Source organism: Rhipicephalus sanguineus, chromosome 6 (genome assembly GCF_013339695.2).
Source record: "Rhipicephalus sanguineus isolate Rsan-2018 chromosome 6, BIME_Rsan_1.4, whole genome shotgun sequence".
Classification (NCBI taxonomy): domain Eukaryota; kingdom Metazoa; phylum Arthropoda; class Arachnida; order Ixodida; family Ixodidae; genus Rhipicephalus; species Rhipicephalus sanguineus.
In genome coordinates, this window is record NC_051181.1 from 14,990,425 (window position 1) to 15,005,563 (window position 15,139).

Genomic DNA, 15,139 nt, shown 5'->3' on the forward strand with positions numbered 1-15,139 from the left:
CGAACCCCACGGAACGAGTCAATCGCAACATCAAGCACATGCTTGTCGCGTTCTCTGAAAGGCACAAGGACCGGGATACCTACCTTCCAGAGATCGGGTTTGCGTTGCGATCGACTGTGACCCGCTCGACTGGGTATGCGCCTTCTTTTCTAAACCTGGGGAGAGAACTGCCGAATCTGATGGAGACGGTACTCGCGGATCGCAGTGGAGTGCCAGTGGCGTCATCAGCACGAGCTGAATACGCAGCGCAGCTGCGCGAGAAGCTAGCGGAAGTTTTACGTAAAGCACGCAGTAATCTCGGCACTGCTAGGGCACAACAGAAGGCACAGTACGACCGCTCGCATGGGAACGTACACTACGAAGTGGGCGATCTGGTGCTGCGACGCCATCATGTTCTTAGCGACGCTAGCAAACAGTTTGCAGCCTCGCTGCCACCGAAATGGTCCGGGCTAAAGCCCCTCCATGCGTTTTCCGCCGGCTAGGTTAAGTAGCGCTAGAGTTACTGTATATGCTACCTTTAGGTAGCATATGCTACCTAAAGGTAGCATATACAGTAACTCTAAGTAGCGCCAACTCGTCCGCCCCCTCTCCCTTTACACCGGTTCCGCGCATAGCGGAAGCCGAAGTGCCGCCATGATGTTTCTGCTGCTTTTCCGGTTGATGCACCTGCCCCATGCCCGCCTGATGCCCGCCCATGCCCTCGCGACGCAGAAACACCGAGCGAAAACTCGCTCGGTGGCAGGCAGTTTACGACGAACCTCAAAACAACAACACTTGCGAAACGGAGAAGCAAATATGAGCTTTCTCGCGTGTGCACATGCGTGCGCAGAAACAAGATGGAAGGAAAAAGCGGAAGGAAGTGGCTCAAGAACTTCCTTCCGGAAGCTCCGGAACCGGAAGTGGGCGTCGTCGTCGAACAATAGATGGCAGTACTTAAAAAAGCGGCAGTAGACGCGATGGAGGGGCTTTAGTCCGGGCCGTACAGAGTGCGAGAGAAGGTCTCCTCGCTTGTTTATCGGCTCGCGAACATGAAAGGCAAACCGAGCGGCGGACCAGTGCACGTATGCGACTTGAAACGCTACGTGTCACGGGAGGAGCATGGGGACGACTATCAGGCCCCCTCCGAGCCGCAGGCGGCGGCTAAGAACGCTCGAAACCGAGTGAAGAGCCCTGAGCCGCGGTACTTCTTGCGAAACAGGCGGAGACAACTCTGCATGTTGGGTAAGCAAAAGGGAAATAGGTGCCGCCGGGACGGCTCGGAGAGGAGACCGCCTCCTCACGGCGAGCCCACACCCACATTCCGTCGTCGTTGTTGCAGCCCCACCACCACCGGCAAACGTCGCCATGGACGCCTGACTGGAGGTCGACTAGTACATCCCACCGCCACTTCCACGCTACCCCATCACCCCACCGCCCGGCCTCCACACAAGAGGCCCGAAGACCAATTCCAACCCAACTGGGAGAGCCAGCTGCCTCGGGGCCGCAGCCACCGGGACGTGCCAGGGTTGTGTGGACACCCCGATGGCCTATGCTCCCTCAAGGCCATGGCGCAGCACGCCGAAAGCCCCGAGCCCCGCCAGACGGGAGGAGCCCGAACCATGCTGGAGAGGCCGCCTGGAACGAAACACTTCGCTGACTCGCTCCTCTCAATCGCCACCAACGACCAGAGAGGCGGGGCTCAAGGAGGCGCGGTCCGGACCACGGGGCTGCAGGAGCAGGCAAGACCTACCGCAGCAGTGACGGCGGAGGCGACGACTGGGGAAGCCATGACGCAAGTGGGCACGGCAGAGAAGACCGCAACGAGGCCGGTGGTGGCTACTTCGGAGGCAGCGGCGACGCCAGTGGGGGCACCGGCGACACCCACGGCAGAAGGCCAACCGCAGGAGGGCACGGACCTGGACCGATCCGTGCTAGCTTTCCTCGATGGGGAATAACAAAATATTACCTCATTGTGCAGTCTCTGTCGTCCGAGGGCTTTCTTAAGGGGAGGAGGATGTCGGAGAGCACGCGCGCCCTTTCCTTAACGCTGGCGTGATCGCGAACTGACGGCGGGAGCCAAGGGGCTACTAGGAGAAGAGCACCGTCGCCCCTTTCCGGGCAACCCCGTCTTTCCCGCCGCTCCTCGCGCCAATCCTCGCGTCCCTGCTCGCGGGAAAGGGAACTTGCCCCTGCGAGGGAAACAATCCTCGCGGTGGGGAGGGAGACGGGAGGTGGATAAAAGAACCGATCAGACGGGGGGACAGTCTCTCTTGCTCTGCTGATCTGCCAGGACCCCTTCACTCTTTGCAGAAAACCGAGCACCCGCTTCACGCGGTCACCGCGTTGGAGGCCCCTAAACCGGCCTCTTGCGTGAAAGGTAGTCACTCGCTGAGTGCAAACGCTAGAGTACACTGCCTGTATATCCAAACGGAGAAAGAAGCCTCAAGCCAGCGATCGCACGGGTTTGCGACGACTGACGGTGCCTCTGCATGTATGAGCGTCTGCATGTATGTTCGTATTGGTGGTTTCGCTTTTGCTACGAGCGCGTTTTGGCACCGCGCCGTGAACTTTAGGCCGCAAAATAGAGCACTGCACGGGCCGTAATTCTCGGCCCGGGCCCGGCCCGGGCCCGGAACTCATTCAAGTTTACCCGCCCGAACCCGGCCCGGTGACTCAAAATGAGACCCGGGCCCGGCCCGAACCCGAGAAAAAATTTTGCCTACCCGGCCCGGCCCGGCCCGACCACAGATCAGGCCCGACTGAGGCCCGACCCTGTAATCTAGGTGGTGGTTCCCGAACATGGAATCGACAGCAAGGTGTTTTAAGTCGAAAATATCTACGCTTTGTTGGCGCATGTTTCGCTAACAATTATACTTTAACATACGGTAATTTATTGTAAAAAGGGGCTCATGATGCAAACAGTTCAGCGGACATACTGGATACAATGAATGTTTATTCGGCAGTGGTATACCGTACCCATTTTTTCTGCAAATACACTGGGGATCATGAAGGGCGTTTTGTAGCAGACAGTGTAGCAAGGAAAGTGACTTGCAGCACGAGTTCAATTTCGACAGGGAGCGCAATAACAACAAAGGAAGGATTGATGGATGGATAAACTTTATTATGGTACATCGGAGCGCGCTCTAGCACGTTGCGGGCCGCTCCGACATCGGAACAGGAAGACCAAGTCTCTCTGCTGCCTCGCGGACCCGTTGGACTGCCCATATAGCTGTTCTTCTAGCGCGAAGCTGGTAATAGCAGCCTCCCATTTGGACTGCGTGATTATCGACTTCGCCGCCGCGTAACACGGAGCACCGCCAGAGCATGTGTTCTATAGATCGGCTTGGCAGAGAACAAAACGCTCACTTCACTTTGTTTTTATTGCACTCTATAGCCTATTGAAATTTATGGCACGCTCTAACCCCAAAGCCAATCGTGCACCCTTCTCGATATGTAGCACCTGTCTTCACCATTGTAGCACCTTGCCACAGAAAGAGAAACAGAGGGGAAAAAAAACAAATTTGTGACCATTGCTGTAAATACACTAATCTAGGTAAACGTATGGAACCGCGTGCACCATGTGTATGCGTATAAGCAATCGAAAGGAAGAAAAAAACTATTTGTCATAGCATTATTTTCATATACCACACAACAGCTAGTATATACAGTAAGTTTCTTATGGCATAGTTTATAGTTTACTTCTTCACATGTTATTGTGCGAAAAATCAAAGTATCAAAAGATTCCTGCTTTAGGCACGCCATGCGCTGTTGCATCACATATGCTGCCGCGCTAAAGCGTCTTGCACTGCTCGCGCTGGCCGCACGGGCGCACCACATCTGCCTTGCCAATTGCGAAGGCGTCGGCAGTCGTGGTTCTTAGCCACCACTGGAGCAAATCTAGGATGTCTTTGTGGACCTCTGCAGAATGACCATAGCTGTCCAGCTCATCCCTTCACTTCTCTCGTTCCCGAACGTCGTGCCACTCTTCAATGTCATCTATAAAACTACTCTTTGAGGGCTTCTTGCAGTTTTCAGCAGTGTATGTTATGCACGGTTTGCAGCGCGCTAGTTGTTTCCATATTATAATGGTTTATGCCTTCCCAGCGATGTTGTACCGGTAGAAGGTGGCCACTGGACTACGCGATTAAGACTAGCAGGAGGTGGACGAAGCGATTTCGATATATTTTCAGGGTTCGTTCGAGTTTTGTAATAAAGGGGCGACTAAGCTTCTCGAAGCTTACTCATTGGATGCATATGGTTTGAGGTAAAGGGACATCACCCGGCACGGAATCTGTCATTGACCTTTTTCAAGTCAGATATTTCCTCAAGCGAATATACTTCACCCCACGCCTTGTTTAATGGACCTATTCTATTCCTGCAAGTTCCAATGCTGTTGCGGTAGTATCATGTAGCTCTCGCTCTATATAGCGCACTATATAGGGCCTCAAACACGCGGCTCGCGGACCTCTCGCTAGCGGCCCTCCGCCCGCACATGACAGGTCGAAAGCATATTTTTAGTGAGGCACCCCCTGCGGTCACCGTGTGTTGATGCATACCCGTGAAACAAAAGCTATATTTTAGAATCGGCGTCCAGAGTTTAGTCATTATGGGTATCGATATGTTGTTGGAATCCTGCCGCCAAGTCCCCTTCAGAAATGATCGCGTATATGAGATATGGGAAAGGTCTGCTGTTAAATGACAGTAGTTTTAAAACAACCTGTTCCCCCCTCCCACGCTCCTACCTTCGTCATTGCCCTAGCCCTTGCGGGAGCTTTTTTTCGTGAATGCGGTCCGTTAGCTGAGGTGAGTTTGAGACCCCTGATAGGGCGGAACAAGACGAAAGCTCAGACGTTAACAATGTGGGCACACAAAGCAGGCTGTACATGTCCATCTCGCGCCTCATGACCACTGGGAGCCGTGACAGAATCACGGAAAAACAATGTGCCTTTATAGGGATTCTATGTATCAAGACTCCGTGCAGTACTTTCGTTTTAGAGGGGGTCTCTAACTTTCAACAACGTTTCCCCGCTTTGGAGCTCTGATTTTATTATATAACATTTATTACTGCGATTAAAGAGTAACATTTGGGATATAAAATAGTAACGAAAGCAAATAAAGCATGGAATAACGAGATGTTACATATAATGGCCTGGTCTATTTACTTTTAGCTCGCCTGTTTCAGATAAATCAAGTAGCTCATATGCAAAATAAGTTCAGTACTTATCCCTCATAAAACTTCTCCAAACAGCTCACCCCACATAAAAAAAGCGTTTTTTCGAGATAAAATGTGGGGCATGTATGTATGCACAGCGTATGCGGAACAAGGCACATTAAAGAGAAAAACGATTTTTCTATTATCAGTAAATTACTCTTTTACCATTCCAAAAGCACCACGCTCGCCGCGACAAGACTCTTGGTAAGAGAGAAAACTCGCCAGAAAATGCAGATAACGACGCCACCTTGAAATTCACGCAGCAAACGCCCTGACGTCATAGATTCTGACGGCATCTACTGGGCCCTACGTAGTTTATAGTAGGTAAAAATGAAGGGCATTGGCCTCTGAGGGGGTCATAGACTTAACATACCAAGTTTCTGAAAATATCGTTGAGCCAATGTCCCCAAGATACGACGAATACAGTTGTAATCCGTGACGTCACGTGCGGAGATTTCAAAATGGAACTGTGACCTTGATTTTCTCCTTTATTAATAACTCATTGATGGTGAAATTATTGACGTTCGGGTACTCAGAGTACACTTTATCGGTCTAAACCGATTCAGTGTTTCACTTTAGTGACCCTTTAAGAACGGAACAAAATCCAAGCCCGGCCCGACCCGAGCCCGCCACCTCAAACCCAGGCCCGGCCCTAAGCCCGGATCTTCAGGCCCGAGCCCGGCCCGGGCCCGCCGTGAAAACTACTTTACCCGGCCCGGCCCGGCCCACGGGCCGGGCCGGGCCCGGGTTTTCGGGTAGGCCCGAGCCCGTGCAGTGCTCTACCGCAAAATATGAGAATTTGCGAGTACACAAACAACTAGCTGTTGCGCGAACGCTATCAGAGCAGTTCAAAAACAATTTCGTTACAACTACGGCTTCGGTGCGTCTATGGCGACTTTGTGATGTGCCGTCCCGACGATTCAGTGTTTTTTTTTCGGTTAAATTCGTGTACGTTTCAATGCCATTTGACAAGTTGTCTCGCACCGCGTATTGATCGGTCTTCTCGGCGGGCAAATGCCGCTGCTTCTGTTTCTTTATTCAGTGCATTCGTTTCGTTTGGTGCTCACACAATTCATCGTAGAGCATGTAGCGCGAAAATTACGGGGACACAAGAAAGCAACATAAACACGAGACGAGCGCTCGTCTCGTGTTTATGTTGCTTTCTTGTGTCCCCGTAATTTTCGCGCTATACATGTTCTACGATGAATTCTTACAAACTCGCCCAGATTTCTGTTCTTGTATGCTCACACAAAACGTGAGCAAATGCGACGCCTTTTTTTAATGCTCCTTAATTATCGATCCCTTTGCATTCCAGTGAACTTGCCGCTCTCTGTCATCAACAAATTCAGAGACCAAAGTTTCACCACTTCGAGATTGCTGGTGGAAGGAGAAGCAGTCTACGAGACCGAACATGTAGTAGCATGCAACGCCAAGGAAAAGAAAGAAAATACAGTAACGTTTGCCAGACTTGTTCTGCAAACGTCGGCTGTGAACTAGGACCCACATGAACTTGAAATAGCGGTGAATAAAAAAATTTCGGCAGATCCCACGTGCCGTGGGAGTCGATGTTATGCGAAGCATGCGGTGGGAAGGTGACTGTGCCGTAATTTTTTTTACTGAGCGACACGCTACAAAATGACGCTAAAGATATGTATAAATTTTATACGCACACATATATGTTGAAGAGCCGCATGTGTTATATAACGAGTTGTTTACGGTTGGGTAACGCTGCCAATGGCGATGTGGGTATTACCAACACTAGAAGCGTTAAGCTGATGTGTAGTGTTTATACGTGACTCGAGAACGCACGCACGTTTCACGAACTCGTGTGCATGTGTGGAAGAAGTTCTTGACAGTACCTGAACAAGGGCATCATCACCGTGATCAGCGAGCAACAGCAGCTGGTCATGACTTGTTATAGGATCCGGTCGTGATCGTGGTGAGGAGGGGTCCATGTGTATTGAAGTATGTGGTAGAGTAGAGCTGTTTGAATTCGTGGATGCCTCGGTAATTTCGTCGACAAATTATCTCTCGATAGAGCCGGCAACCTGTCGGAACCTGAAGCCACCCTTCGCGTTGATGAGGTATAGGCCGTCGAGGGGGGCTTGTAGGCCTGGATAGTGCTACGTAGACCAACATCAGTGGATGGTGCTTGTCGTATTCGTAGACTACCTGGGCGTATGTGACCTACGTAGCCTAGTCTACAAAGCCGCTGTCAATCGATCTGTCATCATCCTCGGTCAGCATGAGGTCATCGCCCAGCCTCGTAAGAAATGAAGAGGACACTGCATCGTTCTGGCGGACGAAGTGCACTTTACGGTGCAGTGATGTGGATATCATATATAACTTTCGTTAAAGTATTCCTGCGGGGTCGAACAATGCTTTAATATAGCTTGCTGAATCTTAGGCATACAAACGTAATGTTTATTATACTGCTAAAAAGTGGAACCATAGACGTTAATCTGATATGACGCCTGTATTGTGGGAGTATCATGCAGTGTTTATTGCTTTCTTGTAAAATTGGATAGCAAGCACCACAACCACAATGGACGTTGCACCGATAATACGCCTGCGGAGGCTGTTTTTCCAAACCAGTTTATAGACCTGGTGTGGCTCAGTGGTATAATACCTGATTGCCACGCAGAATGGGTTCGATTCCTGCTGGGATCCTAAGTTTCATTCTTTCCATTCTTCGAGTCAACGCTGTCGATGTTGGTTTTCCTTAGCGCTCTAGCATTTAAGTTACCAATGTCTGTTCTCGCCGTTCCTGGGTAGATATAAACTGTCAATCACCTGTGGCGCATACCCGTACACCACGGCCCGTGGTAAACGGGTATGTGCCACACGTGTCTAGTGGAAAGGGTTTGACGACGTACGCGACAGGATTTTCACGTTATTCATGTCATGACCCGACAATCATATTCGTCAAATCCTCTTACTCTCCCATGCCAATTTTGGTCTACACGAAATTAAGGAGTCGATCATGAGAGCTCCCAGACGTAGGCGGCTAGATAGATACGTAGATAGAAACGCTCAAAGTGCCAGAGGTTCGCTAAGAAATGTTTCGCATTTAATATAAGTTAGTGCGGCAACCAGCAGCCGCAAGACAGGATAGTAATTATTTGGCGAGTACCCCAGCAATTTTGGCAGCAGTGTCGTGTCTAACGCCAACAGGGTTGCATCTTTCCCACGTAAATAAATGAGGCTGGGGTTGGAGAGGCCCAACGTGAGTTTGAGAGTGGCATAAATAAATTTGGGCTTTTTAGCACATTGTGTTTGCGTCAGGGGAACGCAAGCTCGACTGAAAAAACGTTATTGCCAACATAAATGCATCACACAGCCGCAGCATCTTCAACGGGAAGATTGACCGTCGGCGGCGTCAAGATGAGTGAAGCAAAATATAATCGTCACGTGATGACGTGACCATATGACGTCATCATGACGTCACATATCTCCTAAATTTGTAACTTCATTATGACACCACCATGACGTGACATAACGTGATGTCACATGATCACGTATTCACACGACATGGTCCCTTTGCATTGCCTTCGTGATCGGTGGGCCGATCACGGAGGCAATGCAAAACTTATGTAGCTTATGAAGGCGAAAGCTCTATACTCGGCGACAACTTTTCTTGGCACCACTGTGGAAGCTACAGAGCCAAAGTGCCTGCATGCGCGCGCGCCAAGAAATAGTACCTATATTTATTTTCTAATTCGAAAAGTACCTAGCTCGAATAAATAAAGACTTCTTCAGTATAAAAAGAGAACGAGTATGGGAAGCCATTCGTGAAAAAATGTTATTGTAAATGTAGCGACAGAGAAGAGACCGACACCCGTGTTGCCCTGGTTCAACACTTCTTTCTTTTCCCTTTATTGCGTGCTCACGAGCAGCCCCGCCTTACGCCCGCTTCTTCGCGCGTCTTGTGCGTGGCATGGCGTTTCCCGCCAACGTTTTCCCGCGGTAGATTCAACATCCTCCCGGGGCCGCGCTGTTGTCGTTTGCTTGCGAGAGGTACAGCCGACTAGCAGTGCGCCGGACTTGCCGGTAAACGCCTCGACCACTCTGACGAATTCCCACTGCAGCGCTGACACGCTGTCGTCATTGGCATTGACGAAGACACAAACGCGCAGTCGCGACGAAGGCGATGGCTCGCAGCGATCGGAGAGCTCGAGGCGCAAGCCTTCTTTCTTTGTTTCCACAGTCGGAAAAGCTCCTTGTGTTTCACACGCCTTCGCGAGTACTGCATGGTGGAACCATGCCAACAGTCGCAAGTTCTTGCTGGTAGCCCCTCGACGTGCTTGCTGGTTGGGAGGTGCGATCGTGTCAGCGCCCGTGCTTCTTCGGGTTCCACGCAGAGTTACGTTACAGGGTGGTCATCTACTGTCACGCCTCCCTGATCTTGAGATGTCAGAGAGAGGCAACGTGGAATGCGAGGGCCAGAAAGCTGAGGATGTTCCGATGCCGTCTTCTTCCACAAGTCATCGACGTCTGGTGGTAGAGGCTCCTCCCAATCGATGCCTTTATCGAGCATGTCGTCCAAAGACGGTTCACCGTATTCGTGGGATGAGGCATTGAACACGGCGCGGACCTTTGTAGGCACGGCCTCACGTCGGACTGCCGCATGATGAGGCAGGTATTGGACGGTCGGTCCAAGGGGTGCCGACGGCACTAATCTTTCCGCGTGGCCTTCTTTGAAGTACTCGCTGATGGTGGCATGGTACTCCTTCAGAACTTCTGGGTGATGCTGGAACCGCTGAAGCTGACGCTTGAGTCTGGTTTCAGCCACACTTCGGTTACTACAAGACGTGAGACCTTGCGTCTTGATCATGAGCGGTATTACGTAGCGTTCTGCGTTCTTGTGTACTGCGCTACGAAAGTGGACGAGCGCTGGGTGCTTGATGACGTCGTCTTCTTGTCCGTCAGTTATACCGATGGCGTCCAAGCGCCACATCTCTGATGGGTCTCCAGGTCGGACTTCAGTGCGCCAGTCGTCGGAACAAGCCAGGAACAAGGCAGTTGCATTGATGTTACGCGGTGTCGAAGGATGGTAGACGTTAGCGCACATTCCTTGAATGACCCAGCCAAATATGGTCTCAACTGCACACAGATTGTCGGTGAAGCGCTCGACGCGTCCGGTCACTACCTTCCAGTAGTGGTCTGAACCGATCAAAATGCTTATCGTAGAGTCTTGAGGTTGGTGCCCTTGAACTTCGTCAGCCAAGGTCAGATTGCGGTCACGCATCATATTGATGACGTTTGGCTCTAAAGCGGGACCCTTTACTGTGCAGACCTCTGGCACCTCCAAAGCTTCAACATCGACGACGATCGGCTCAATACGTCCACAGAGCGTGACGTTCACCCTTCGGCACTGGTAATGTCGTGGGTGTTTTGACCCGCCGAATGTGTAGACATCCATCTCTTCATATCCAGTGGAAGGCAGGCAAAGCTGCTGCGACAAGTCTTTTCGGATGAACGTTCGTTGGCTGCCGGTGTCAAGCAGCAGTCGCACTGGCACACAGACACGGGTTCCGGATGCCCACACTGTGGCTGTTTGTAGCAACACCGACGACGAACGCGTGCTGCTAGTAGGAGCCGTTGTTACGTGCTTTTCTCGCTGTGTGGCCGCCTCTCGGTTTTCAGCTCCAGTCGGTTGTGGACTGTCGGACCCTCGTCGGCCCCAGATGTCGCACAGAGCAGAAATATGGCGTCCTGAGCATCGGTCGCACTTAAGCCAGGCTGCGGTTCGGCAAGTGCGAGCAATGTGCCCTTGCTTCCCGCACCTGAAGCAGCAGCTATTGCTGGAAAGTCGCTGGTGCTTTTCTTCTGCGTATAGCGCGGCCCGGCAATCACGCGTTAAGTGGCCTGAGATGCCGCAGAGGGGACATATTGTCTGTGCAGGCCTTGAAGTGGCACCTGGCGATGATGACCGTGCTGTCAGGGCTAGAGCGGACGGTAGATGTGGCGGTGGTGATGTGTCCGCAGCCTTGCGGTTCGTCGACGGTCTCCCTGAAGTGGCCTTCTCGCGTGACGCTCGACTCTCCTCTCTACTTTCGACTTCCACTTGAAGGAACTTCAAGATTGCCTTGACTTGCTCGTCTCTCGATTGGACTGCAGAGTCCGCGGCGTCTGCGCCGGTCTTAGTGAGCCTTCGGTACTGGATCGCCAGGTCCTCTGGCAATGAGCGCATCAGCACCCGGTGCAAAACAACCGCGTACTCTGAAGACGGCATGCCAAGACTTTCCAAACAGCCGGTCCTGAACTGTATTTGCTCGTACAGGTCACGCAGCCTTGCTACTTGCGACGATGTCTCGATTGGTTCGATGGCAAGGAGGCTGTCGATGTGGTCGTCGATGAGAAGATCCTTTCGCCCGAACCTTTCGGTGAGCACCTTGACGGCGATGTTGTAGTTCGCTTCGGTAAGGCTTATTCCTTCAATGGCCCGCTTCACAGCGCCGGCCAAGTACGTCTTCAAGTACTTGAACTTCTCGATACCGGTGACATCGGGGTGCGTGTGAATGGTCGCCTCGTAGTGCTCCCAGAACCCCTGCCACTCACGGTTCTCGCCGTTGAAGACGGGCACTTGAAGTTTCGGCAAGGCGACTCGCAAACCCGGTGCTCGTGGTCTAGTGTGATCGGTGAGGTCTTGGCCGATGGCCTCCGAGTGGGCAGCTCCCATGGAGCTGCTGGCTCCGTCAGTTGTACCCGCATGCCTCGGCTGGTTGGTTTCGGTGACGGTAGAACCAACCGCTGCACGCGCGTTCATCGCGGACCGAAGCCTGCTGATGGATTTCACGATCTTCTCATGGTAATCCAGAGCGCCCAGAATTTCCTCGTCGAACTCCTCACCGTCAAGGGCGTCGGCGATCTGCTTGTCCAGTTCGGCAAGAGCTGTGTCTTTGTCACGAAGCCCGTCGATGAGCTCCTGCAAGTCGGCGGAAGACGGTACTGTGCCTTGCAGGAGGATCTCGGTGGCCTCAGACAGGAGTCGGGTAGTGGCACCGCGAAGGGCGCCTCGATGCCTACGTAGCTTGTCCATCCTCGGTACGGTACGTAGGATGTCGGCCTTCTCCCGGGTTTTCGGCACCAATAATGTAGCGACAGAGAAGAGACCGACACCCGTGTTGCCCTGGTTCAACACTTCTTCTTTCTTTTCCCTTTATTGCGTGCTCACGAGCAGCCCCGCCTTACGCCCGCTTCTTCGCGCGTCTTGTGCGTGGCATGGCGTTTCCCGCCAACGTTTTCCCGCGGTAGATTCAACAGTAAACTTCAAGTTTGTTTCTGTCTTTTTTATTTCTTGGACAGCACCACGTTTTCATCACGCCTGCACCACATTTTCCTCACGCCTGCTCTCTCAGAGTCTCAGTAAACATGGCATCCGCGATGCCGCCTGGACCGTTGGCCTGAACCGTGTGCGGCCGCAAACTCGCCGTTTCTGTACGATACCGGTAGCTGACAGACGCTAGGCGCGTCTACACAAGTGACTCCGAGCCATGATGACCGAACGAATGCCCATTGCTTTATTCCCTTCAACCATATATAGAAAGCATGGCGCGTAGCGCCCTCTACATCTCTCCCCCGAGATATGCACACAACGAAAACACGACAAATCACAAGTCAAGTCTTTTCGGAGTCTTAACTCGGCGACCAAATCTGGTGACTCGCACTCCGCATTCATTGGAGACTTGTGGCGTCGCTGTTGCCGTGGCGTCTGTAACGGTGGCTTGGTCTTCGTGCCCCTCGCTGTTTTCCCTCGATGCTGGCTCGTTGAGTTGGCTCGTAGTTGGGTCCGAATAGGGCACTAGATGCACCCTATTACGCACAAGCACCGTGGTTGGTGTTTCCACGACGTACGAGCGGGGCTTCGAGGCTGGGCTGAGAACGCACGCCGTTTCCTTGATATCTCGAACCCACACCGTGTCCCCCGGCTCCAGCGGAGGAAGGACGGTCGCAGCACGACGGCGATCAAAGTCTTTCTTCTGTCGCCTTCTTACCTCCTCGTCTTGGCACTTGACAACGTCAGGCGCAGGCCACTTCGGTTCCAGGCTGTAGGAAACAATAAATAAACGCAGCCAGCCAGAAAAGGCAAAGAAGAAGAAGAAGTAGAGAACACGCTCCATCATGGCGACACGATGGCTCCTGGCTCAGTTCTTCTGTACCCGCTAATACCGTAGCGTCTACATTTTGGTGCCGAAAACCCACGTGCGGACGCGCCTTCCTTCTACGCACGGCGACCAGGAATCTACTCTCGCTTCGCGTCGCGGGCGGTGAGGAATCGACGGATCGTGGATGCGAAGATCGGCGTTGGTACAACGACTTCGGCCAGCAGCACTGTTCGCCCAATGGATCGACTAAAAGGCAAGCGATCTGCACGACGCGCGCAGAACACGAAGATAATTCAAGAAGCGCGACTCTTGCTTGACTCCGCTGACGTCGACATCGCGAAGCTTTCAGCTGTAAAGGAACGACTCGCGGCTAGCAACGGAGAGCTCTCTCAGATCGACGAGCTATATGAGCAGTATATTCCGACAGAAAATATCGAACAGGAATATACAGCTATAGCTGAATACCAGGATGAAGCCGCTGGCATCCTTGCTGAGCTACAATGCCGAATGTCCCTAATGGAGAGAGATCGGAACGGCCATGCTCAAGCTCCCAGTGGTGAAACCACAGAAGAACCGGCTTTCAGAAATGAGGCTCCCGCAAGATTCATGGCGCCCCGGTTACCTCAGCTGCATATCCCAACGTTCAGAGGTGACGTCGCACAGTGGACAGGCTTTTGGGAGCAATTCGAACAAGTTGTGCATCTCAACCACGACCTGACGCCTTCCACTTAATTCTATTACCTGAAGAGTTTCCTAGCCGGTGACGCAGCAGCAGCGATCGCGGGTTTGCCCACGACCGAATCATGTTACGCCGACGCCGTGGCTATGTTGAAGGAACGATTCGGCGACAAAACAACGATTATTCAGCACCATCTGACAGCACTGAGGAATCTTCCGAACGTGACATCAACCAACGACATCCGCGGTTTTCGAAGATTGTATGATGCCACGCAACTGAATATTCGCTGCCTTGGAGCCCTGAACGTGCCTACTCTGACATATTCAGCTATGCTCGTCGACATCTTGCAGCAGGCTCTACCACGTGACATCAGTCTCTCCTTCACTCGAGGAAAACAACACCGCGCCTTGACACAGTCATCTGACGTACGTGCTGCTCAAGTCTCTTCGTCGGGTTCACCAGCAGATGCGTCAAGTGCCTCGGATGCCGAGCTGAACGACCTTTTACTGTTCATGCGGGTGGAGCTCGAAAGCAGAGAACAGCACGCACTGCCACGTCAGAGTGCACGCACTGCCACGCACTGCCACGCACTGCCTCCTTTGGACGATCGCTTGGACCGGAGGCATAGTAGCATCCCGGCGGCATCAGTTTTGCAGGCCACGTCTAGCGCAAGGTTCAAATGCTTCTTCTGCCGTACTGATCAGCATGGGACGCGGAGTTGCATCGCGGATATCCCTCTGGCGGTCAAGAAGGAGCAGCTGACAAAGGATAACCGGTGCTTTCGCTGCACGTCAAAAGGTCACAGAGCGAAGGATTGTCGTGTCAAGCTCACCTGCAGTTCCTGCCGCGGAAGACACGCCTCAAGTATGTGCGACCCCAATTACCGGAGGGTTTCGACGTCGACAGGCCCCTCAGGAAGCGCCACGGTGTGTGTTTCTTCGAACGCTCTTTCGTCCTGCAATAACGAATCGTCCACTGGACAACTACCTAAGGACAACGCGGTGTACCTACAGACCTTCCGCACTGAATTGGCCAACAAAGACAGGAGGCAATGCGTTCGAGGGATTCTGGATGGAGGAAGCCAAAGAAGTTTCATCAAGGAAGATGTGGCTCGTATGCTTAGTCTGAACGTGGTCAGACAGACACGGTTGTCACTGAATA

General features: G+C 52.4%; 1 protein-coding gene across 1 annotated transcript; it reads right to left on the minus strand.

The window, feature by feature from the left end:
- Nucleotides 1-9,554: 9,554 nt before the first annotated feature.
- Nucleotides 9,555-11,384, minus strand: LOC119397109 (uncharacterized). The gene has a single exon (XM_037664549.1). The coding sequence runs from the start codon at nucleotides 11,382-11,384 to the stop codon at nucleotides 9,555-9,557; it is 1,830 nt and encodes a 609-aa protein (XP_037520477.1).
- Between the last annotated feature and the right edge of the window lie 3,755 nt (nucleotides 11,385-15,139).